We start from the raw sequence: 22,702 nt of genomic DNA on the forward strand, positions 1-22,702 counted from the left end.
TTGTGGAACACCTCCGCTCAGCCCACAATCCAATCCCTGACCTTCCGCTTGCCATTAGAATTCACCACCTTGCTCTCACGCTCACATTTCTGTCCTCGGCCTGCTGCAATGTTCCGGAGAAGCCCAACACAAGCTGGACAAACAGCCCCTCATCTTCCGATGAGGCACTTTACAGCCTTCTGGACTCAACATTGAGTTCAACAACTTCACACCCTGAACTCTCTCCTACATTTTAATTTGTTTTTATTTGCTGAGTCAGCCTGCATCTTGTTTTCATGTTTTTTTGCTTCCACAGTAAGAAGTTTAACAACACCAGGTTAAAGTCCAGACAGAGCTGTCCTTTATTCTGCCATTCACACTTACTCTGGACCAATGCTTTGTTTCTTTCCAACAACCATTACCTCTCCCTTTGCCTTTTGTTCCCGGACATTTTTGTCATTTAATCTCACCCACCCTCTAACCAATCCCTGACTTTCCCTTTTGTTCTCCCTGACCCTCCCCCCTTTCTCACCAGCATCAAACCCATCACATTTCTCCCTCTCTTTCGTTCTGAAGTAGAGTTACATTGGACGTGAAACATTAACTCTGTTTCTCTCTCCACAGATGCTGCCAGACCTGCTGTGTTTTTCCAGTTCTTTCTGCATTTATTTTAGATCTATCTGTAGCGGTAGAAAAAACACTATTTGCTATTGAGGATAAAATTATTGTCCTCCATCAGCTTTTCATAGAAATCATAGAAACCCTACAGTGCAGAAGGAGGCCATTTGGCCCATCGAGTCTGCACCGACCACAATCCCACCCAGGCCCTACCCCCACATATTTACCCGCTAATCCCTCTAACCTACGCATTTTAGGATTCTAAGGGGCAATTTTTAACCTGGCCAATCAACCTAACCCGCACATCTTTGGACTGTGGGAGGAAACCGGAGCACCCGGAGGAAACCCACGCAGACACGAGAAGAACGTGCAAACTCCACACAGACAGTGACCCGAGCCGGGAATCGAACCCGGGACCCTGGAGCTGTGAAGCAGCAGTGCTAACCACTGCGCTACTGTGCCGCCGATCTTTTGTGGATCATTTCAGTGGAAATGTGCTCTCCCAGGCTCAAAAAGCATCAGCCCACTGGAAGCAAAGTTGTGAGACCGGCCAGTTCAGCAGAAAGAAACCCTCCAACCCTCCCACTTCACCTACTGTCAGAATAAACAAAGTTCATTCTTGGATGTGATTAACAGCAGAATCCAATCCCTGTCATCACTGGTGAACTCGCTGGTGTGCCCGCAGGTAGGATAACTGAGTGAATCCCTTCCCACAGTCAGAGCAGGTGAATGGCCTCTCGAGAAAGTGAACTCGCTGGTGTACCCGCAGGTCGGATGAGCTTCTAAACCTCTTTGAGCAGTGTGCACAGCTGAACGGTCTGTCCTCAGTGTGAATGCGCTGGTGGGAGGTCAGTTCCCGAGAGCTTTTGAAGGCACTCCCACAGTCAGAGCATTTAAAGGGTCTCTCCTGGATATGAGTGAGATTGTGACTCAATAGGTGGGAGAACTGAGTGAATCCCTTCCCACACACAGAGCAGGTGAACGGCTTCTCCCCAGTGTGAACTCGCTGGTGTCGCAGCAGGGTGGATGACTGAGTGAATCCCTTCCCACACACCAAACAGGTGAGTGGTCTCTCTCCAGTGTGAACCCACTGGTGGACCTGCAGGCTGAATGACCATTTAAATCTCTTTGAGCAGTGAGAACAGCTGAACGGTCTCTCCTCAGTGTGAATGCGCTGGTGGATCATCAGTTCCTGAGAGCTTCTGAAGCCGCTCCCACAGTCAGAGCATTTAAACGGTCTCTCATTGGTGTGCATGAGATTATGTCTTTGCAAGCTGGGTAACTGAGTGAATCCCTTCCCACACACAGAACAGGTGAATGGCCTCTCCCCAGTGTGAACTCGCTGGTGTCTCCGCAGGTCGGATGACTGGGTGAATCCCTTTCCACACATGGAACAACTGAACTGCCTCTCCCCAGTGTGAATTCGCTGGTGTCTCCGCAGGTTAGAAAACCGTCTAAACCTTTTTGTGCAGTGAGAGCAGCTGAACGGTCTCTCCTCAGTGTGAATGCGCTGGTGGGTCACCAGTTCTCCAGAGCTATTGCAGCCACTCCCACAGTCAGAGCATTTAAAGGGTCTCTCATTGCTGTGAGTTAGATTGTGACACAGCAGGTGGGAAGACTGAGTGAATCCCTTCCCACACACGGAGCAGGTGAACGGTCTCTCCCCGGTATGACTGCGTCGATGAATTTCCAGCTGAGATGGGAATCTGAATCCCTTCCCACAGTCCCCACATTTCCAAGGTTTCTCCATGGTGCGGGTGTCCCTGTAACTCTCCAGTTGAAGCCTCTTCCACACACAGAACACGGTAGCAGCCTCTCCCTGCTGTGAATGCTGTGATGTATTTTCAGGCTGTGTAACTGGTTAAAGCTCTTTCGTGATGTGGAGATGCCGGCGTTGGACTGGGGTAAACACAGTAAGAAGTCCAACAGGTTTATTTGGTAGCAAAAGCCACACAAGCTTTCGAAGCTCTAAGCCCCTTCTTCAGGTGAGTGGGAATTCTGTTCACAAACAGAGTTTATAAAGACACAGACTCAATTTGCATGAATAATGGTTGGAATGCGAATACTTACAACTAATCAAGTCTTTAAGAAACAAAACAATGGGAGTGGAGAGAGCATCAAGACAGGCTAAAAAGATGTGTATTGTCTCCAGACAAGACAGCCAGTGAAACTCTGCAGGTCCACGCAACTGTGGGCGTTACAAATAGTGTGACATGAACCCAATATCCCGGTTGAGGCCGTCCACGTGTGTGCGGAACTTGGCTATCAGTTTCTGCTCAGCGACTGCGCTGTCGTGTGTCGCGAAGGCCGCCTTGGAGAACGCTTACCCGAATATCAGAGGCCGAATGCCCGTGACCGCTGAAGTGCTCCCCAACAGGAAGAGAACAGTCTTGCCTGGTGATTGTCGAGCGGTGTTCATTCATCCGTTGTCGCAGCGTCTGCATAGTTTCCCCAATGTACCATGCCTCGGGACATCCTTTCTTGCAGCGTATCAGGTAGACAACGTTGGCCGAGTTGCAAGAGTATGTACCGTGTACCTGGTGGATGGTGTTCTCACGTGAGATGATGGCATCTGTGTCGATGATCCGGCACGTCTTGCAGAGGTTGCTGTGGCAGGGTTGTGTGGTGTCTTGGTCACTGTTCTCCTGAAGGCTGGGTAGTTTGCTGCGGACAATGGTCTTTGAGGTTGTGCGGTTGTTTGAAGGCAAGAAGTGGGGGTGTGGGGATGGCCTTGGCGAGATGTTCGTCTTCATCAATGACATGTTGAAGGCTCCGGAGGAGATGCCGTAGCTTCTCCGCTCCGGGGAAGTACTGGACAACGAAGGGTACTCTGTCCACTGTGTCCCGTGTTTGTCTTCTGAGGAGGTCGGTGCGGTTTTGTCCGATCAAATATTAAGGATAAGTAGACAGTTAATGTACAGAGGGATCTTGGGGTTCAAGTCCAGAGCTCCCTGAAATTGGCCACACAAATATTTAGTCGGTAAAGAAGGCATATGGCATGCTTGCCTTTATTGAGTACAAGAGTCAGCGTGCCATGTTGCAGCTTTATAAAACTTTGTTTGGGCCGCACTTAGAATATTGCGTTCAATTCTGGTCGCCACATTACAGAAAGGATGCAGAGGCTTTGATGAGGGTGCAGAGAGGTTTACCATCTGACGAAGGGACAGCGCTCCGAAAGCTAATGGCATTTGCTACCAAATAAACCTGTTGGACTTTAACCTGGTGTTGTTAAAACTCTTACTGTGTTCTTCCATTGAGCCAATGTCTGATCCAATTTACTACCTCTCCATGTATACCTAGCGACTGAACCTTCCTAACTAACCTCCCATGCGGGACCTTGTCAAAGGCCTTACTGAAGTCCATGTAGACCACAACCACTGCCTTCCCTTCATCCGCTTTCCTGGTAACCTCAGAAAACTCTAATAGATTGGTTAAACATGACCTACCACGCACAAAGCCATGTTGACTCTCCCTAATAAGTCCCTGTCTATCCAAATATTTGTAGATCCTATCTCTTAGTACTCCTTCCAATAATTTACCTACTACTGACGTCAAACTTACCAGCCTATAATTTTCTGCATTACTTTTTGAGCCTTTTTTAAACAACGGAACAACATGAGCTATCCTCCAATCATCCGGCACCTTACCCGTGGATACCGACATTTTAAATATGTCTGCCAGGGCCCCTGCAATTTCAACACTAGTCTCCTTCAAGGTCCGAGGGAATACCCTGTCCGGTCCTGGGGATATATCTACTCTGATTTGCCTCAAGACAGCAAGCACCTCCTCCCCTTTAATCTGTATAGGTTCCATGACCTCCCTACTTGTTTGCCTTATTTCCATAGACTCCATGCCAGTTTCCTTAGTAAATACGGATGCAAAAAACATGGTGGGCTGAAGGGTCTGTTCCTGTGCTGTACTGTTCCACGTTCTATTTGTGATCTCCATTTAGAAAAAGGAAATAGAGGCACTGGAGAAGGGGCAAGAAAGATTCACAAGAATAATCCCAGAACTGTCATCACTTGTGAACTCACTGGTGTTTCACCAAGTTTGCTGACTGAGTGAATCCCTTCCCAGTCAGAGCAGGTGACCAGCCTCTGCCTGGTGTGAACTCACTGGTGGGACATTAGTTCCCGAGAGCTTTTGAAGCCACGCCCACATTTAAAGGGTCTCTCCTGGGTGTGATGATGTTGTGTCTGGGCAGGCTGGATAACTGAGTAAATCCTTTCGCACACACCAAGCAGGTGAATGGTTTCTCCCCGGTGTGAACTCACTGGTGTTTCAGCAGTGTTGATGATATTCTAAACCTCCTTGAACAGTGAGAGCAGCTGAACGGCCTCTCCCCGGTGTGAATGTGCTCGGGGATCATCAGTTCCTGAGAGCTTCTGAAGCCGGCCTCTCAGGCAGAGCATTTAAAGGGGCTCTCCTTGGAGTGAGTGGCTTTGTGGTTCCTCAGGCTGGATGACTGAGTGAATCCCTTCCCACACACAGAGCAAGGGAATGGTCTCTCCCCAGTGTGAACTCGCTGGTGTGTCCGCAGGTTGGATGACGTTCTAAACCTCTTTGTGCAGTGAGAGCAGCTGAACGGTCTCTCCTCAGTGTGAATGCGCTGGTGGATCATCAGTTCCTGAGAGCTTTTGAATCCGCTCCCACAGTCAGAGCATTTAAACGGTCTTTCATTGGTGTGAGTGAGATTGTGTGCGCGCAAGTTCGATGAATGATTGAATCCCTTCCCACACACACAGCAGGTGAACGGTCTCTCCCCAGTGTGAACTCGCTGGTGTCTCCAGAGGTTGAATGATGTTCTAAACCTCTTTGAGCAGTGAGAGCAGGTGAATGGTCTCTCCTCAGTGTGAATGCGCTGGTGGGACCCCAGTTCTCCAGAGGTTTTGAATCCGCTCCCACAGTCAGAGCATTTAAAGGGTCTCTCATTGCTGTGAGTGACTTTGTGTTTCAGCAAGCTGGATGAATGAGTGAATCCCTTCCCACACACAGAGCAGGTGAATGGTCTTTCCCCGGTGTGAACTCGCTGGTGTGTCCGCAGGTTGGATGATGTTCTAAACTGCTTTGAGCAGTGAGAGCAGCTGAACGGTCTCTCTTCAGTGTGAGTGCGCTGGTGGGATACCAGTTCACCAGAGCTTTTGAATCCTTTTCCACAGTCAGAGCATTTAAAGAGTCTCTCATTGGTGTGAGTGAGATTGTGTCTGAGCAGGTGGAATGACTGAGTGAATCCCTTCCCACACACAGAGCAGGTGAATGGTCTCTCCCCAGTGTGAACTCGCTGATGTTCCCACAGACTGGATGACGTTTTAAATCTCTTTGAGCAGTGAGAGCAGCTGAACGGTCTCTCCTCAGTGTGAATGCGCTGGTGGGACACCAGTTCTCCAGAGCTTTTGAATCCGCTCCCACAGTCAGAGCATTTAAACGGTCTCTCATTGGTGTGAGTGAGATGGTGTGTGCGCAGGTTTGATGAAACAGTGAAACCCTTCCCACACACAGGGCAGCTGAATGGTCTCTCCCCGGTGTGAATGCGTCGATGAGTTTCCAGTGCAGATGGATATCTGAATCCTTTTACACAGTCCCCACATTTCCACGGTTTCTCCATGGTGTGGATGTCCTTGTGACTCTCCAGGTTAAACAATCAGTTAAATCTCACACAGAACACGGGTACAGTCTCTCCCCGCTGTGAATGCTGCGATGTATTTTCAGGCTGTGTAACTGGTTAAAGCTCTTTCCACACTCAGTGCACTGGAACACTCTCACTCGGGTGTGTGTATCTCAGTGCATTTCTAGTCACATCGATGTTTACAATCTTTTGAAGCCAAGAGGCCAAACAAACATTTCTCCTGCTAGATTCAAATCTTCAGGTCCCAAGAAGTCGAGTCACTCTGTCAGATCTCGATGTGATGTTGGAGATTTCTGTCTGATTTCTCCTTGTCTAATATCCTGTAAGTCAATTTAGAAAAAACATCACAATTCAGAATACGATCGAAATTCAAATCTACATTTCTAGTTTCTATGGAGCATTCATTAAAGACACAGTCATGGAGCATTAAACCTGCCCAGCAGGGCCTCCCGTATCAGCACACAGGCAGCTGCTTTGTGAGACTGCCAGCAGTACAGACAAGTCAGAGATAAGGGTGTCCTCAGAAGTGGGATTCATTGTGAAAGCTCAGGGACGGTTGATAAGATGTAGCAATTCCATGATTCTAATGAATGTTCTTTCCTCTCTCATTCCCCAAAAGCCGTAAATCTCCATCCCACACACTCTCCCTCCATTCTCACTCTGCTGTATCTAATATTCACCCTCCCAATTCTCCTGAAGGTGCTGATTGAGGCTGATTGACAGATCCATGCTCACTGCTTCCTGTCCAGCACAGAAATCAGAACAAATAGGAGCTGCAGTCAGCATTCGGCCCATCGAGTCTGCTCAACCATTCATTGAGATTATTGGTTGATCTACCTCTGCATTATTTTCCCCACACTGTCCCCCATATCCATCGATATCTTCAATATCGAGAAACCTATCAATCCCTCTCTTGAAAATTCTTGATGACTGAGGCTCTCTAGTCCTCTGGGGTAGAGAATCCAAAACATCACCACATCCTTGAGTGAAGAAATCCTCATCTGAGCTTTCTCTCCATTTTCCAGCCTGTTCCCAATAATTATTGACTCCCTTGTCATTCAAAAACTGTCTAACTCATCCTTGAATATATTCAATCCCTCCACTGGTCCCTATGGAAGAGAAATCTAGATACTAACAATTCTCTGAGGGAAGAGATTGTTGGAAATATATAATATAGCTGCAGTCCAAAATTACACAGCCAGGTATAACAAGTGTATTTTATTACAGGGCTATAAATAATATATCTAATCTGTACCATATAACAACAGGGGAGTGGATAGCCTCGCGGTATTATCGCTAGACTATTAATCCAGAAACTTAGCTGATGTTCTGGGGGACCCGGTTCAAATCCTGCCACGGCAGATGGTGCAATTTGAATTTAAAAACAAAATCTAGAATTAAGAATCTACTGATGACCATGAAACCATTGTCGATTGACCAAAAAAACCCATCTGGTTCATTAATGTGCTTCAGAGAAGGAAATCTGCCGTCCTTACCCAGTCTGGCCTACATGTGACTCCAGAGCCACAGCAATGTGGTTGACTCTCACCCAGCTTCTGAAATGGCCCAGCAAGCCATTCAGTTCAAGGGCAATTAGGGATGGGCAATAAATGCTGGCCCAGTTTGCAATGCCCGTGTCCCAAGGATGAATTTTTAAAACCCCAACATCAGACACGTCTCTGTCCTATATTAGTTTACTGTCCCCTTTAATATATTTCAGAAATTAGATGGGCACATGAAGGAAATAAACTTGCAGGGGAAAGGGAATATAGAAAGGGAATAGGACTGACTGGATTGTTCTACAGAGAGTCGGCATGGATTCAAGTTACTGAATGGACTCCTTCTGTGCTGTAATGACTCAATGAGTGAAAATATATAACATTGCTTCAGTGTTACATTACAAGATGAGAAATAATAATAAATGTACTTTGTTACAGAACCATAAATAATATATCAAATCTACAATATAACAACACTAGGCATATCTCTGTCCTATATTAATTTATTGTTCTCTTAAATGTCAGCCATCTCCTGGGGAAACCAGCCCTTTAATTGTGAACATTCGGAAAGGGACCATCCTTTTAGCCAGACAAATCAATGTGTCAAGCTGAGGGAGCAAAGGATGTCAATGTCTTTAAGAGAGAGAGAGAAAGAGACCTGGGCCAACCTTTCCAGAGTCTGCAGCCTCCCTGGATTCACTTCCTTTCCCTTCAGTTGCTGCAAGTCCCCAATTTCCCCCAGAATGAGAAAAGAAATGGAAAGGGGGATAAAAGAAAGTGTTTTACTCACAGATGTGGGAGACAGAAGGAAGTTTGAGTCTGTCTGAAGCTCAATCTTCATTCGGCGAGAACAGCAGCAGCAGCTTTGCGGGTGAACAAGCTCATTGTCTGGTTTCCGCATTCAGACAATGGGGGCTCTGGTTGGCTGCAGGAGAAAGGTACTTCCGGTCCTCCAACTCTTCCCATTGGTCAACACCTCTGCGTGCTGGTGGGAAGGGGGGGCAGCCCTCCGCAGATGCGCAGCTGCCCCTCTCCCTTGGACATGCGCCGTCCTGGGCCGGGGGAGATCACCGAGCGGCTTCTCGCTCTGGCCGGAGCCGCCAGCCGGTTGCCTGGAAACCTTGGCTCGAGGAGGTGCAGGGGGAGGGAACAATGGGTGGGGGCGGGGTTCCCGCGTCCGCTCGCCCGGGCCTGCGCATTGGAACCCCAGGACGTCGTGGCGGAGCAGGCCGATGTCTATTGGCTGATTCAGGCTCGGATCTATCGTGGCGTCACAATGCGGAAGTTGTCCAATGAGCTTCAGAGTGAAACTTCCTCCTCTGCACCATCTGGGAGGAAATCAATGTTTCCCCCTTTCCATTTCTTTTCTCATTCTGGGGGAAATTGGGGACTTGCAGCAACTGAAGGGAAAGGAAGTGAATCCAGGGAATGTGCAGACTCTGGAAAGATTGGCCCAGGTTTCTCTCTCTCTTAAACCAGAAAATGATCCATTTCTGCCCACTGTTTGCTGTGAGCCAATCTTCTATCCACGCCAATATGTTATCCCCGCAGCATGAATTTTTATTTGCTGCAATAACCTTTGATGTGGCACCTCATCAAATGTCTTCTGGAAATCTGAGTACAGCGCATCCACCGGTTTCCCTTTATCCAATTCCCGATGCGGAATTTTAGAAAATTGAACAACACATCAACTATCTCACTCTGTTAAGACCCGAGAATGAAGCCCAGCAGGACCCGAGGACTCATCAGCCCACAGCTCCAACAGTTTGCTGAGGACCACTTCCCTGGGAATTGTGCTTTTTCAGAGTTCATCCCACACTTCTGTTTTCTGATTTCCAGCTGTTTCTGAGTTTTAACTGTATCCTCTATTGTGAACACCGAGGCAAAATACTTGTTCAATTCATCTCCCAGCTCCTTATTTTTCATCATCAATTCCTGGACTCACTTTCTATTAGACAGTTAAGAAATGAGGTGGAGCAAGTGACTGAAGTGTCAGTCAGGGAGCACGATTGGGAGCACCAATAGTTTCAAAATAGTTCTGGAAAAAGATAGGACAGGTCCACAGGTCAAGGCCCTAAACTGGAGCAGGGCCACTTTTGTGGGCATTAGGCAGGATCTAGCAGATGTCGATTAGGTGAGTTTGTTTGAAGGGAAAGGAATGAATGGCAAATGGGAGGTTTTAAAAGTGTGATATCAAGAGTCCAGGGACAGTATATTCCTGTTAAGATGAAGGGAAAGAATGGTAAATTTAGGGATCTCTGGCAGACAAGGGACATTGAGGCTCTGGTCAGGTAAAAGAAGGAAGCATACATTGGGTTTAGGCAATCGGGGACAAGTGAATCACTCTGACTATAAAAAGTGTAAGAAAATACTGAAGAGGGAAATCAGGAGGACAAAATGAGGGTCTGATATAGATCTGGCTGGTAAGATTAAAGAAAATTCCAAGAGGTTCTATAGCTATATTAAGAGAAAAAGGGTGGCTAGAGAGAGAATAGATCCCCTTAAAAATCAGTCTGGCCATCTGTGTGTGGAGCCACAGGAGATGGGTGAGATTTCTAATGAATACTTCTCCTCTGTGTTTACTGCGGAGAGCACCATGGGTGCGAAAGAAATAAGGGAAACAAGTGGTGATGTCTTGGGCACACGCATATTACTTGGGAGGAGGTATCTGCAGCCTTATAAAAGCAAATTACTGCAGATGCTGGAATCTGAAACCAAGAGAGAAAATGCTGGAAAATCTCAGCAGGTCTGGCAGCATCTGTAAGGAGAGAAAAGAGCTGATGTTTCTTGTCTAGATGACCCTTTGTCAAAGCTCAGAAACATCAGTTCTTTTCTCTCCATCCAGATGCTGCCAGACCTGCTGAGAATGGGGAGAGAGTGTGTGGTATGGAGATTTCCAGCTTTTGGGGAATGAGAGAGGAAAGAATGTTCCATAGAAATTGTCTGTTCTGAATTTCTATCCTGTACTGACACTGATGACTTTTGTAAACTCATTTTCCAGGATATTGAAAGAGGAATCACAGGCCGAAATCTCAAACGTCACGTCTAGACGTGACAGAGTCATATTCCTTGGGACCTCAATATCATCGGACTTTGAATCCAGAAGGAGAAATGATTGTCCAGTCTGTCGATTTGAAAAGATTTGAAATGTCAGTGTGAGTGAAAAAGCATCAACACTCTGCCACACTCGAGTGAGAGTGTTCCAATGCACTGACTAAAGAGCTTTAACCAGTTACACAGTCTGAATAAATATCACAACATTCACAGCGGGTAGAGACTGTAATCTTGTTCTGTGTGTGGACGAAGTTTCAACTAATTGTCCACCCAAGAGAGAGGCAAAGACACCTGCATCATGGAGAAACCATGGAAATGTGCGGACTGTGGGAAGGGATACAGAGCCCCATGTCTGCTGGAAGCTCATCGGCGCAGCCACACTGGGGAGAAGATGTTCATCTGCTCTCGGTGTGAGAAGGGATTTAATCAGTTCTCCAGCTTACGGATTCACCAACGAGTTCACACTGGGGAGAGACCATTCACCTGCGCTCAATGTGGGAAGGGATTCACTCAGTCATCCCACCTGCAGTCACACCAGCGAGTTCACACTGGAGAGAGGCCGTTCACCTGCTTTCAGTGTGGGAAGGGATTCACTCAGTTATCAAGCCTGCAGACACACCAGCGAGTTTACACTGGGGAGAGGCCGTTCACTTGCTCTCAGTGTGGGAAGGGATTCACTCAGCCATCCGAGCTGCAGGCACACCAGCGAGTTCACACTGGAGAGTGGCCATACACCTGCTCTCAGTGTGGGAAGGGATTCACTCGGTCATCTGACCTGTGGACACACCAGCGAGTTCACACTGGGGAGAGGCCATACACCTGCTCTCAGTGTGGGAAGGGTTTCAGCGTTTCATCCCGGCTGCTAAGACACCAGCAAGTTCACAAGTGATTCCAGGGGTTGGATTCTGCTGTTATTGTTTCTGCTCTCAGTTGCATCCAGGATTGCATTTTGTTCATTCTCACAGTTGGTCAATGGGAAGGGTCAGAGGGTTTCTTTGTGCTGGACTGACTGGTCTCAGCCTCCAGTGGGCTGATGCTCTTTGAGTCTTTTTGCGAATACCTGGTTTCAAATGTGACAAGGATCACAGAGTGACAGGGTGTGAGGAAGTTTAGAGATATTTAGAGGAAAACAGAGGTTGGCATTGCAAAGGTACATTTCTGAATGGAGGGCTGTGACAAGTGACATTCCTCAGCGATCAGTGCTGGGACTTTTGCTGTTTGTAACATATATATAAATGATTTGGAGGAAAATGTAACTGGTTTGATTGGTAAGTTTGTGGACGACACAAAGATTGGTGGAATTGTGGATAGCGATGGGGACCGGCAGAGGATACAGCAGGATATAGATCAGTTGGAGACTTGGTCGGAGAGATGGCAGATGGAGTTTAATTCAGACAAATGTGAGGTAATGCATTTTGGAAGGTCTAATACAGATGGGAAATATACAGTTATCGGCAGAACCCTTAAGAGTATTCATAGGCAGAGGGATCTGGGTGTACAGGTACACAGGTCCATTGAAAGTGGCAATGAAGATGGAGAAGATAATCAAGAAGGCATACGGCATGCTTGCCTTCATCGGCCGGGGCATTGAGTTTAAAAATTGGCAAGTCAGGTTGCAGCTTTATGGAACCTTAGTTAGGCCGCACTTGGAATCTCGTGTTCAATTCCGGTCACCACACTACCAGAAGGATGTGGAGGCTTTGGAGAGGGTACGGAAAATATTTATCAGGATGTTGCCTGGTGTGGAGGGCATTAGCTATGAGGAGAGGTTGGAGGAACATGGTTTGTTCTCACTGGAGTGACGGAGGTTGAGGGGGGGTGACCTGATAGAAGTCTACAAGATTATGAGGGGCATGGACAGAGTGGATAATCAGAAGCTTTTTCCCAGGGTGGAAGAGTCAATTATGAGGGGCATAGGTTTAAGGTGTGAGGGGCATAGGTTTAAGGTGCGAGGGGCAAGGTTTAAAGGAGATGTACAAGGCAGGTTTTTTTACACAGAGGGTGGTGGGTGCCTGGAACTCGTTGCCGGGGAAGGTAGTGGAAGCAGATACGATAGTGACTTTTAAGATGTGTCTTGACAAATATATGAATAGCATAGGAATAGAGGGATATGGTCCCCGGAAAGGTAGGGGTTTTAGTTCAGACGGGCAGCATGGTTGCTATAGGCTTGGAGGGCCGAAGGGCTTGTTTCTGTGCTGTAATTCTCTTTGTTCTTCGTTCTGTTTGGAACATCCCAAATGCCCATCCAATTTCCTTTTTAATTGTTTATTGTCTCCACTTCCTCCACCCTCGTAGGCAGCGAGTTTCAGGTCATTACCATTCGCTGCATCAGAATATTCTTCCTCACATCTATCCCCCCACCCCCTCCCACCCCCACTCCTCCCCTTGCATCTCTGACCCAAAACAAGAAATCTGTGTCCCCCCTCGTCCTTGTCCCATCAGCTAATGGGAACAGCTTTTCTTTGTCCACTTTATCTAAACCTGTCAGAATCTTGTCCACCTCTATCAAATCTCCCCTCAACCTCCTTTGCTCCAAGGAAAACAACCCCAGCCTGACATCGACAATAAAGAACAAACTAACAGAATATGTTCCCCCTTTCCATTTCTTTTCTCATTCTGCTGGAAATTGGGGACTTGCAGCAACTGAAGGGAAAGGAAGTGAATCCAGTGCATATATTCCACACAGTTTTAGTCCAGTCATATGGACATTTATCTGTCTGGCAGCCTGCATTGAGATTTTCAGCTGTGTGTGTCCAGGACAGGAAGCAGTGAGCATGGATCTGTCAATCAGCCTCAATCAGCACCTTCAGGAGAATTGGGAGGGTGAATATTAGATACAGCAGAGGGAGAATGGAGGGAGAGTGTGTGGGATGGAGATTTACAGCTTTTGGGCAATGAGAGGGGAAAGAATGTTCCATAGAAACTGGAATTGGCTGTTCTGAATTTCTAACCTGTGCTGACAGTGATGACTTTTGTAAATTCTTTTTGCAGCATATGAGAAGGTGAGGATTTACAGGCAGAAATCTCAAACTAAACGTCACTCTATTCATTGGGACCTGAATGCTATTGGCCTTTGAATCTAGAAGGAGAAATGTTTCTCTGTCCTGTCTGCTTCAGAAGGTTTTGAACATCAGTGTGACTGGACAGACACACACACACCTGACTGAGAGTGTTCGAGTGCACAGACTGAAGAAAGAGCTTTAACCAGTGACACAACTGAAAAAAGCATCTCAACATTCTCAGCAGGGAGAACATCATTGCTGTGTTCTGTGTCAGACCTAATTGATGGTCTAACCTGGAGAGTCACAAGGACACCCGCACCACGGAGAAACTGTGGAAATGTGGGGACTGTGGGAAAGGATTCAGTTTCCCATCTCACCTGGAAACTCATCGACGCAGTCACACTGGTGAGAGACCATTCGCCTGCTTGGTGTGTGGGAAAGGATTTATGCAGTTATCCAATCTGTCAAAACACAAAGTCACTCACAGCAATGAGAGACCCTTTAAATGCTCTGACTGTGGAAGTAGTTTCAAAAGCTCTCGGGAATTGATGATCCACCAGCGGATTCACACTGGGGAGAGACCGTTCAGCTGCTCTCACTGCACAAAGACATTTAGAACGTTATCTCACCTGCGGGAGCACCAGCGGGTTCACACCAGGGAGAGACCGTTCACCTGCTCTGTGTGTGGGAAGGGATTCACTCATTCATCCAGCCTGCTGAGTCACAATCTCACTCACACCCAGGAGAGACCCTTTAAATGCTCTGAATGTGGAAGTAGTTTCAAACGTTCTGGGGATCTGATGATCCACCAGCGCACTCACACTGAGGAGAGACCATTCAGCTGCTCTCTGCACAAAGAGATTTAGATCATCATCCAACCTGCAGGAACACCAGCGAGTTCACACTGGGGAGAGACCGTTCACCTGCTGTGTGTGTGGGAAGGGATTCACTCAGTCATCCAGCCTGCGGAGACACCAGCGAGTTCACAAGTGATGACAGGGGTTGGATTCTGCTGTTATTGCTGCTGTTAATCACATCCAGGACTGAACCATGTTCATTCTGACAGTTGGTGAAGTGGGAGGGTCGGAGGGTTTCTTTCTGCTGGACTGGCCGGTCGCACAACTTTGCTTCCAGTGGGCTGATGCTCTTTGAGCCTGGGAGAGCACATTTCCACTGAAATGATCCACGAAAGCTGATGAAGGACATTTATTTTATCCTGGACAGTAAATAGTGTTTTTCCCCCCACTACAGGTAGATCTGAAATAAATACAGAAAGAACTGGAAAAACGCAGCAGCTCTGGCAGCATCTGTGGAGAGAGAAACAGAGTTAACATTTCACACTACTGGATGGGAGTCAATCTAGTAAACCTCCTCTGAACTGCTTCCATGGTATTTATAAAATGGGGCAGCACGGCAGCAAAGTGGTTAGCACTGCTGCCTCACAACGCCAGGGACCCAGGTTCAATTCCTGGGTCCCTGGTCCGATTCACTATCTGTGTGGAGTTTGGAAATTCTCCCCGTGTCTGCGTGGGTTTCCTGCGGGTGCTCCAGTTTGCTCCCATGGTCCAAAGATGTGCGGGTTAGGTTGATTGGCCGTGCTAAATTGACCCTTGCGTGAGGGGGATTAGCAGGGTAAATGCGTGGGATTATGGGAATAGGGCCTGGGTGGGATGCTGTTTGGTACAGACTCAATGGGCAGAACGGCCTCTGTCTGTACTGCAGGGATCCTACGATCCTTTGTTTAATTGGAGACAAAACTGCACCCAGTGTTCAAGATGCAGTTTCAGCAACGCCCTGTCTCACTGAAGCAGAACATCTTTATTTCTCTGTTCAATTTCTCTCAGAATAAAGGATAGCATTCCATTTGTGAGAACTTTGATTTATTTGAACTAAGATTTATGGGGTTCTCCTGTTTACAATAACTCCATAACTGTAAATCACACCAGGTTCCAGTGACTTAACCATGTGGCTCGAAAGAATACTTTAAACGGTGATTCAGTAAGTTTATTAACCATTAAAAATGTAACAAGTCAGAAATATAAAAAAGCAAAGTATCAATTAACAGTAAAAGGAGAAAGTTTAGCTTTAACAATTGAACATATGAACTTATGAAAGGTTATGGGGAGAAGCAGGAACATGGGGATGAGGAGCATATCAGCCATGATAGAATGACGGAGCAGACTCGAAGGGCCGAATGGTCTAATTCTGCTCCTATATCTTATGAACAGACTTTCTCCATCCTTCTCAGACCAGGACATGAAGTGATGGCTCCAAAAACATGGATAACTTGTAAAATCAACAGCTCCCAACACCTCGGTAGGGCACAGTGGTTTGCGCTGCTGCCTCACAGCACCAGGGCCTGGGTTCGACTCCCGGCTTGGGTCATAGTCTGCATGTTCTCCCCATGTCAGCATGGGTTTCCTCCGGGTCCTCCGGTTTCCTCCCACAGTCCAAAAGACGTGCTGGTTAGGTGCACTGGTCGTGCTAAATTCTCCCTCAGTGTATCCGAACAGGCGCCCGAGTGTGGCGACTCGGGGATTTTCAGAGTAACTTCATTGCAGTGTTAATGTAAGCCGACTTGTGACACTAATAAATGAAGTTCCTGGGAAAATCCCCGAGTCACCGCACTCTGGCATCTGTTCGGGTACACTGAGGGAGAATTTAGCATGGTCAATGCACCTAACCAGCACATCTTTCGGACTGTGGGAGGAAACCAGAGCACCCGGAAGAAAACCAGGCAGACACGGGAACAACGTGCAAAGTCCACAGAGTCGCCCAAGCCGGGAATCAAACCCAGGTCCCTGGCGCTGTGAGGCAGCAGTGCTAACCAGTGTGCCACCAGGCCATCCTAACAAGTCTTTTTTTCTATTCTGTTGGCATCAGAAGGCAATATCTTATAATTCCCACAGCATTTTAACCATTCTTATTATGTTTATAATTCTAAAAGTTAAGAACTTTTGTGTTCAAATTTACATTTCCATCCTAACATCTGTATTAATGAAGCATTTATTCTTTAATTGTCTCTCAATTCAGGCTGTTCATTTAACTAATCTCCTGCTTTACAATTGTGGGAACTTCAGTCCACAAATAAGGTAGTCAAATGCATTGTGAAAAGCAGGATGTTCTTTATATAAATAAATAACAAAGTTTAAAGCTCATTGGCAAACAAAAGGAAACAGGAGCATTGGAACCAGCCTGGACTTGCAGACTGAAACCCCGCCCAAAGCCCGCACGTGCTCAGAGGGGAGAAAGGTTGAGAAGAACACTCTGTAACACTTCTCCTCCCCTTAAATTTCAATCCCCCATCAGGACAGAAATACAACAAAGTAATGTCTTTAACAATACGGAAGTCTGTCAGGAGCTTTGTGGTTGCATTGCGACCTGTACAATACCACTGGTAAATCTTGTAATGGTGTTTCTGGAATGGGAGGTGAAGAGGGAGTTTGAGAATCTGTACATGAACATTCCTCTTCCACTCCCACAGCAGAGTCAACTGGCAAAGCTGGAACCATTTCCTGGTGAACATCCACAGCAGCATGACCCTCTGCCATGTTCTCAGTAATGGTTGCTGACTCTGAAACTGTTCTGACTCGGGGTCACACCGCAAGCGAATATGGTCTTGGTGTCTGCGAACAACTCTTCCGTTTTACAGTCTCACCACCCAAGATACTGGACCACTTTGGTTTAAAATTATTCCCGGTAACCACCTTTGGTTACTCCCAAAGTTTCTGATGTAAACCTGATCACCCGGTTTGAACTGCCTCTCTTTGGCGTGGCAGTCGTGTCCCTCCTTCTGCTTCTCTTGTCTCCTGCTCACTTTTGTTCTGAAATCTGGATGAAGCAGATCCAGATGAGACTTCAACCTTCGACCAAAAAATTCCACAGGAGAGTCCGGTTGTGGATTGTGGTGTGATGCGAAACTGGAACAAAAATCTTGAGAGCTTGTTCCTAAAGTATCGCCTGCCATTCTTTTCAATCCCTCCTTCAAACTTTGAACAGCTCTTTCTGCGAGACCATTTGTACAGTAAGAAGTTTAACAACACCAGGTTAAAGTCCAACAGGTTCATTTGTTAGCAAATGCCACGAGCTAACAAATGCATTTGCTAACAAATAAGCCTATTGGACTTTAACCTGTTGTTGTTAAACTTCTTACTGTGTTTACCCCAGTCCAACGCCAGCATCTCCACATCATGAAGACCATTTGTAGCCAGATGAAATGGTGCAGTACGCACATGGCGTAGACCATTCCTTTACAGGAATTCCTGAAACACCTCACTTGTAAACAGAGTGTCGTTATCTGAAACAAGCCAATCTGGTAACCCAGGGCAAGTGAAAATTTGACAGAGCTTCTCTGTTGTCACAGGAGCTGGAATATTACTCATGATCTGTGCTTCCAACCATTTTGAATGCACATTTACAATGACCAAACACATGTGATTCATGAAAGGCCCCCCAAAGGCCACATTTAGTCTGGACCACGGCCTATCAGGCCACTCCCAAGGATGAAGTGGTAATGTACCCAGTGTGTTGTGCCTGATTCAATCGACAAACAGTTTATTGAGCTAGGCCAGCGGGGAGAAGCCACAGGGGCTGACCATGTGCAACTCCATCCAACACAGAATATCATCAATTCTTATCCAGTTACTCAGCTCATCCTGGCTGGACACAATCCAATCAGAATGGTGATAGATTACATACATTATAGGTTCAATAAAATTAGTATCTGGGCATCATGGGGCTTTGTGATGGACAGGTGCCCTCATCATGATGCTTTCCAAACCCCCCCTTCGGGGGGGGTCTTTCTTGGGTTTTCTTTGTACACAGACTCCCTTAGTTAGAAATGGGGTGGATTAAAAGTTCTCAAATGGACGTCAGCACCCTTCCTTTGTTTTAATCGAATGACCACATGGTCTGGGAATCATTTCTATTTAATGCTCTCTCTTTTTAAACTCTTTCCTTCAGTATCCAATTCCAGAATTTTCCTTTTCTTTGTGTTACTTGCGTTAGGAATAAATCTTTGGACCTGACAGGAAGTTTAACCCAAGATCAATCCAACACAGGATTGGTCAGAATCATTTCACATGTGTCAAATTTTAAATAACCATTACAAATTAAAACTCTCATTCTCACATGGGTGAATTGTATCCGGATTAAAATTCCCACATGTTTCATAAAATATCCTGGAATCCTGTCTCTGGCCAGTAAAAATGGCTCCAGGTTCATAACTTCTGAACAAAAAAAGGTTTTATTAATCACACTTCCTTTTTTAAAAATCTGTTTGATTTAAATCACAGACAGAAAACCTCAAAGCTTGAAGCATTCATCCCACAAATATCATCCACACACAAACAGAGAAACTTAGCATGTGCTTTACAACAACAATAACCAAAATTAATTACTGAAGTGTTCTTGTGATTCTGTTTTTAAACTTCCAAAAATGCCTTTAATTAAAGACTCAAGGTGAGGTTAATTCCCCAGAAAGATAAACCTTAACAAATGTAGCCCAAAACAATGATAAAACATATCTACAAACATCCACAGAAAACAAACAAAACACACAGATTCTCACAGCTCGTAAATTTCAAACAATGAATCTTCAGCATTCTCTCTCGCAGCTGTAGCTTCTTAAAGCGACAGAGCACTACAAGCTCACAACTCCTTGATTAAAATAAGATACAAGATCCTTCATTATAACTGAACCTTTTTAAAGCCAACCGACAAGGACTGATTTTAGAGGCAACATCTTTGTTGATTTAAAATCCCAAACACGTTATAGCCAAACACCGGCAAAATCTTTGTTCTTTATCTGGGGATAAAATTCTCAGTTATTCCAAATTCCTCCAGGCGATGCTTAATATTTCCGCATTTAACTTATTCCCAGAAATCCTCAATTATAAACTAAAATAGACACGTGTTTCCGGGCAGTCACAGGAATGTGGTCAAGATAGTCCAGTCCCACAATGCCTCACATTCAATCTGCAGTCCTTCAATTATAACAGAATATGTGGCTGTATGTAGCTGCCTCGGCCATGGTCAACCCCAACACTGCCTTCCTGAACTGCTACAATGCCTGAGGTGTAAGTACACCCACAGTGCTGTTAGGGAGGGATTTCCAGCTACACATTCCAGACTTTCACTAGACTGCAGGTGGATATCAGATTGATATATTCCATTCAACCACACCCAAGGTGAGTTATTCCAATTCCGTTATTGTCCAGGACAATATATTCACAATATCTTTAAAACAGAAATTAAACATTCCCATTTGATTTCAGGTATTAACATATTCTGTTGGTTTGTTCTTTATTGTCAATGTCAGACTGGGGTTATTTTCCTTGGAGCAAAGGAGGTTGAGGGGAGATTTGATAGAGGTGGACAAGATTCTGACAGGTTTAGATAAGGTGGACAAAGAAAAGCTGTTCCCAATAGCTGATGGGACAAGACGAGGGGGACACAGATTTCTTGTTTTGGGTCAGAGATGCAAGAGGGGGAGTGGGGAGGGGGAGTGTGGGGGGGGGGGGGGGAGATGTGAGGAAGAATATTCTGATGCAGCGAATGGTAATGACCTGGAACTTGTTGCCTACGAGGGTGGAGGAAGTGGAGACAATAAACAATTAAAAAGGAAATTGGATGGGCATTTGGGATGTTCCAAACAGAACGAAGAACAAAGAAAATTACAGCACAGAAACAAGCCCTTTGGCCCTCCAAGCCTATAGCAACCATTCTGCCCGTCTGAACTAAAACCCCCTACCTTTCTGGGGACCATATCCCTCTATTCCTATGCTATTCATATATTTGTCAAGACACATCTTAAAGTCACTATCGTATCTGCTTCCACTACCTTCCCCGGCAACGAGTTCCAGGCACCCACCACCCTCTGTGTAAAAAACCTGCCTTGTACATCTCCTTTAAACCTTGCCCCTCGCACCTTAAACCTGTGTCCCCTAGTAACTGACTCTTCCACCCTGGGAAAAAGCTTCTGAATATCCACTCTGTCTTGTAGACTTCTATCAGGTCTCCCCTCAACCTCCGTCATTCCAGTGAGAACAAACCATGTTCCTCCAACCTCTCCTCATAGCTAATGCCCTCCACACCAGGCAACATCCTGATAAATATTTTCCGTACCCTCTCCAAAGCCTCCACATCCTTCTGGTAGTGTGGTGACCAGAACTGAACACTAGATTCCAAGTGCGGTCAAACTAAGTTTCTATAAAGCTGCAACATGACTTACCAATTTTTAAACTCAATGCCCCCACCCGATAAAGGCAAGCATGCCGTATGCCTTCTTGACTATCTTCTCCACCTGCGTTGCCACTTTCAATGACCTGTGTACCTGGACACCCAGATCCCTCTGCCTATGAATACTCTTAAGGGTTCTGCCATTTGCTGTATATTTCCCACCTGTATTTGACCTTCCAAAATTCATTACCTCACATTTGTCCGGATTAAACTTCATCTGCCATCTCTCCGCCCAAGTCTCCAACTGATCTATATCCTGCTGTATCCTCTGCCGGTCCCCATCGCTATCCGCAATTCTACCAACCTTTGTGTCATCCACAAACTTACCAATCAAACCAGTTACATTTTCCTCCAAATCATTTATATATATTACAAACAGCAAAGGTCGCAGCACTGATCCCTGAGGAATGTCACTTGTCACAGCCCTCCATTCAGAAATGTACCTTTGCACTGCCAACCTCTGTTTTCTTCTGACTAAATATCTCTGAACTTCCTAACACCCTGTCACTCTGTGATCCTTGTGACATTTGAAACCAGGTATTCACAAAAAGACTGAAAGAGCATCAGCCCACTGGAGGCTGAGACCGGCCAGTCCAGCACAAAGAAACCCTCTGACCCTCCCCATTGACCAACTGTGAGAAGGAACAAAATGCAGTCCTGGATGTAATTGAGAGCAGAAACAATAACAGCAGAATCCAACTCCTGTCATCACTCATGAACTTGCTGATGTCTCAGCAGCCGGGATGAAACTCTGAATCCCTTCCCACACTGAGAGCCGGTGAACGGCCTCTCTGCAGTGTGAACTCGCTGGTGTGCCCGCAGGCTGGATGACTGAGTGAATCCCTTCCCACACTGAGAGCAGGTGAATGGTCTCTCCCCAGTGTGAACTCGCTGGTGTGCCTGCAGGTGGAATAACCGAGTGAATCCCTTCCCACACTGAGAGCAAGTGAATGGCCTCTCCCCAGTGTGAACTTGCTGGTGTCTCTGCAGGTTGGATGACTGAGTGAATCCCTTCCCACACTGAGAGCAGGTGAAGGGCCTCTCCCCAGTGTGAACTCGCTGGTGTGCCCACAGCTCGGATGACTGGGTGAATCCCTTTCCACACTGAGAGCAGGTGAATGGCCTCTCCCCAGTGTGAAGTCGCTGGTGAGCCCGCAAATTGGATAACTGAGTGAATCCCTTCCCACACTGAGAGCAGGTGAAGGGCCTTTCCCCAGTGTGAACTCGCTGGTGTCTCTGCAGGGTGGATAAACAAGTGAATCCCTCCCCACACTGAGAGCAGGTGAACGGCCTCTCCCCAGTGTGAACTCGCTCGTGTGTCCGCAGGTTGGATGAACAAGTGAATCCCTCCCCACACTGAGAGCAGGTGAATGGCCTCTCCCCAGTGTGAACTCGCTTGTGTGTCCGCAGGGTAGATAACTGAATGAATCCCTTCCCACGCTGAGAGCAAGTGAATGGCCTCACCCCAGTGTGAACTCGCTGGTGTGTCTGCAGGTGGGATGACTGCGTGAATCCCTTCCGACATTCAGAGCAGGTGAATGGCCTCTCCCCAGTGTGAACTCGCTCGTGTGTCCGCAGGCTGGATAACTGAATGAATCCCTTCTCACACTGAGAGCAGGTGAATGGCCTCTCCCCAGTGTGGCTGCGCCGATGAGCTGCCAGCAGAGATGGGGCTCTGTATCTCT

General features: G+C 46.6%; 2 protein-coding genes, 1 long non-coding RNA gene and 1 pseudogene across 3 annotated transcripts in view; 3 read left to right on the top strand and 1 right to left on the bottom strand.

Moving 5' to 3' along the window:
* The window catches only part of LOC144485303 (uncharacterized), a 461,444-nt gene that overhangs the window by 38,279 nt on the left and 400,463 nt on the right, over positions 1-22,702 (top strand). The window lies entirely within an intron of this gene.
* The window catches only part of LOC144485280 (uncharacterized), a 67,023-nt gene that overhangs the window by 26,237 nt on the left and 18,084 nt on the right, over positions 1-22,702 (bottom strand). The window contains exons 4-5 of the mRNA XM_078203488.1: positions 22,225-22,644; positions 1,965-2,057 (exon numbers count right to left, since the gene is read on the bottom strand). Of these exons, the coding sequence (XP_078059614.1) occupies positions 1,965-2,057; positions 22,225-22,644 (513 nt within the window). The remainder of the gene's footprint in view (positions 1-1,964; positions 2,058-22,224; positions 22,645-22,702) is intronic.
* The window catches only part of LOC144485283 (uncharacterized), a 64,624-nt pseudogene that overhangs the window by 18,661 nt on the left and 23,261 nt on the right, over positions 1-22,702 (top strand).
* LOC144485284 (uncharacterized) overlaps positions 1-22,702 on the top strand; it is a 283,279-nt gene that overhangs the window by 11,111 nt on the left and 249,466 nt on the right. The gene's annotated exons all lie outside the window — the stretch shown is intronic.

Source organism: Mustelus asterias, unplaced genomic scaffold, assembly GCF_964213995.1.
Source record: "Mustelus asterias unplaced genomic scaffold, sMusAst1.hap1.1 HAP1_SCAFFOLD_184, whole genome shotgun sequence".
Taxonomy (NCBI): Eukaryota; Metazoa; Chordata; class Chondrichthyes; order Carcharhiniformes; family Triakidae; genus Mustelus; species Mustelus asterias.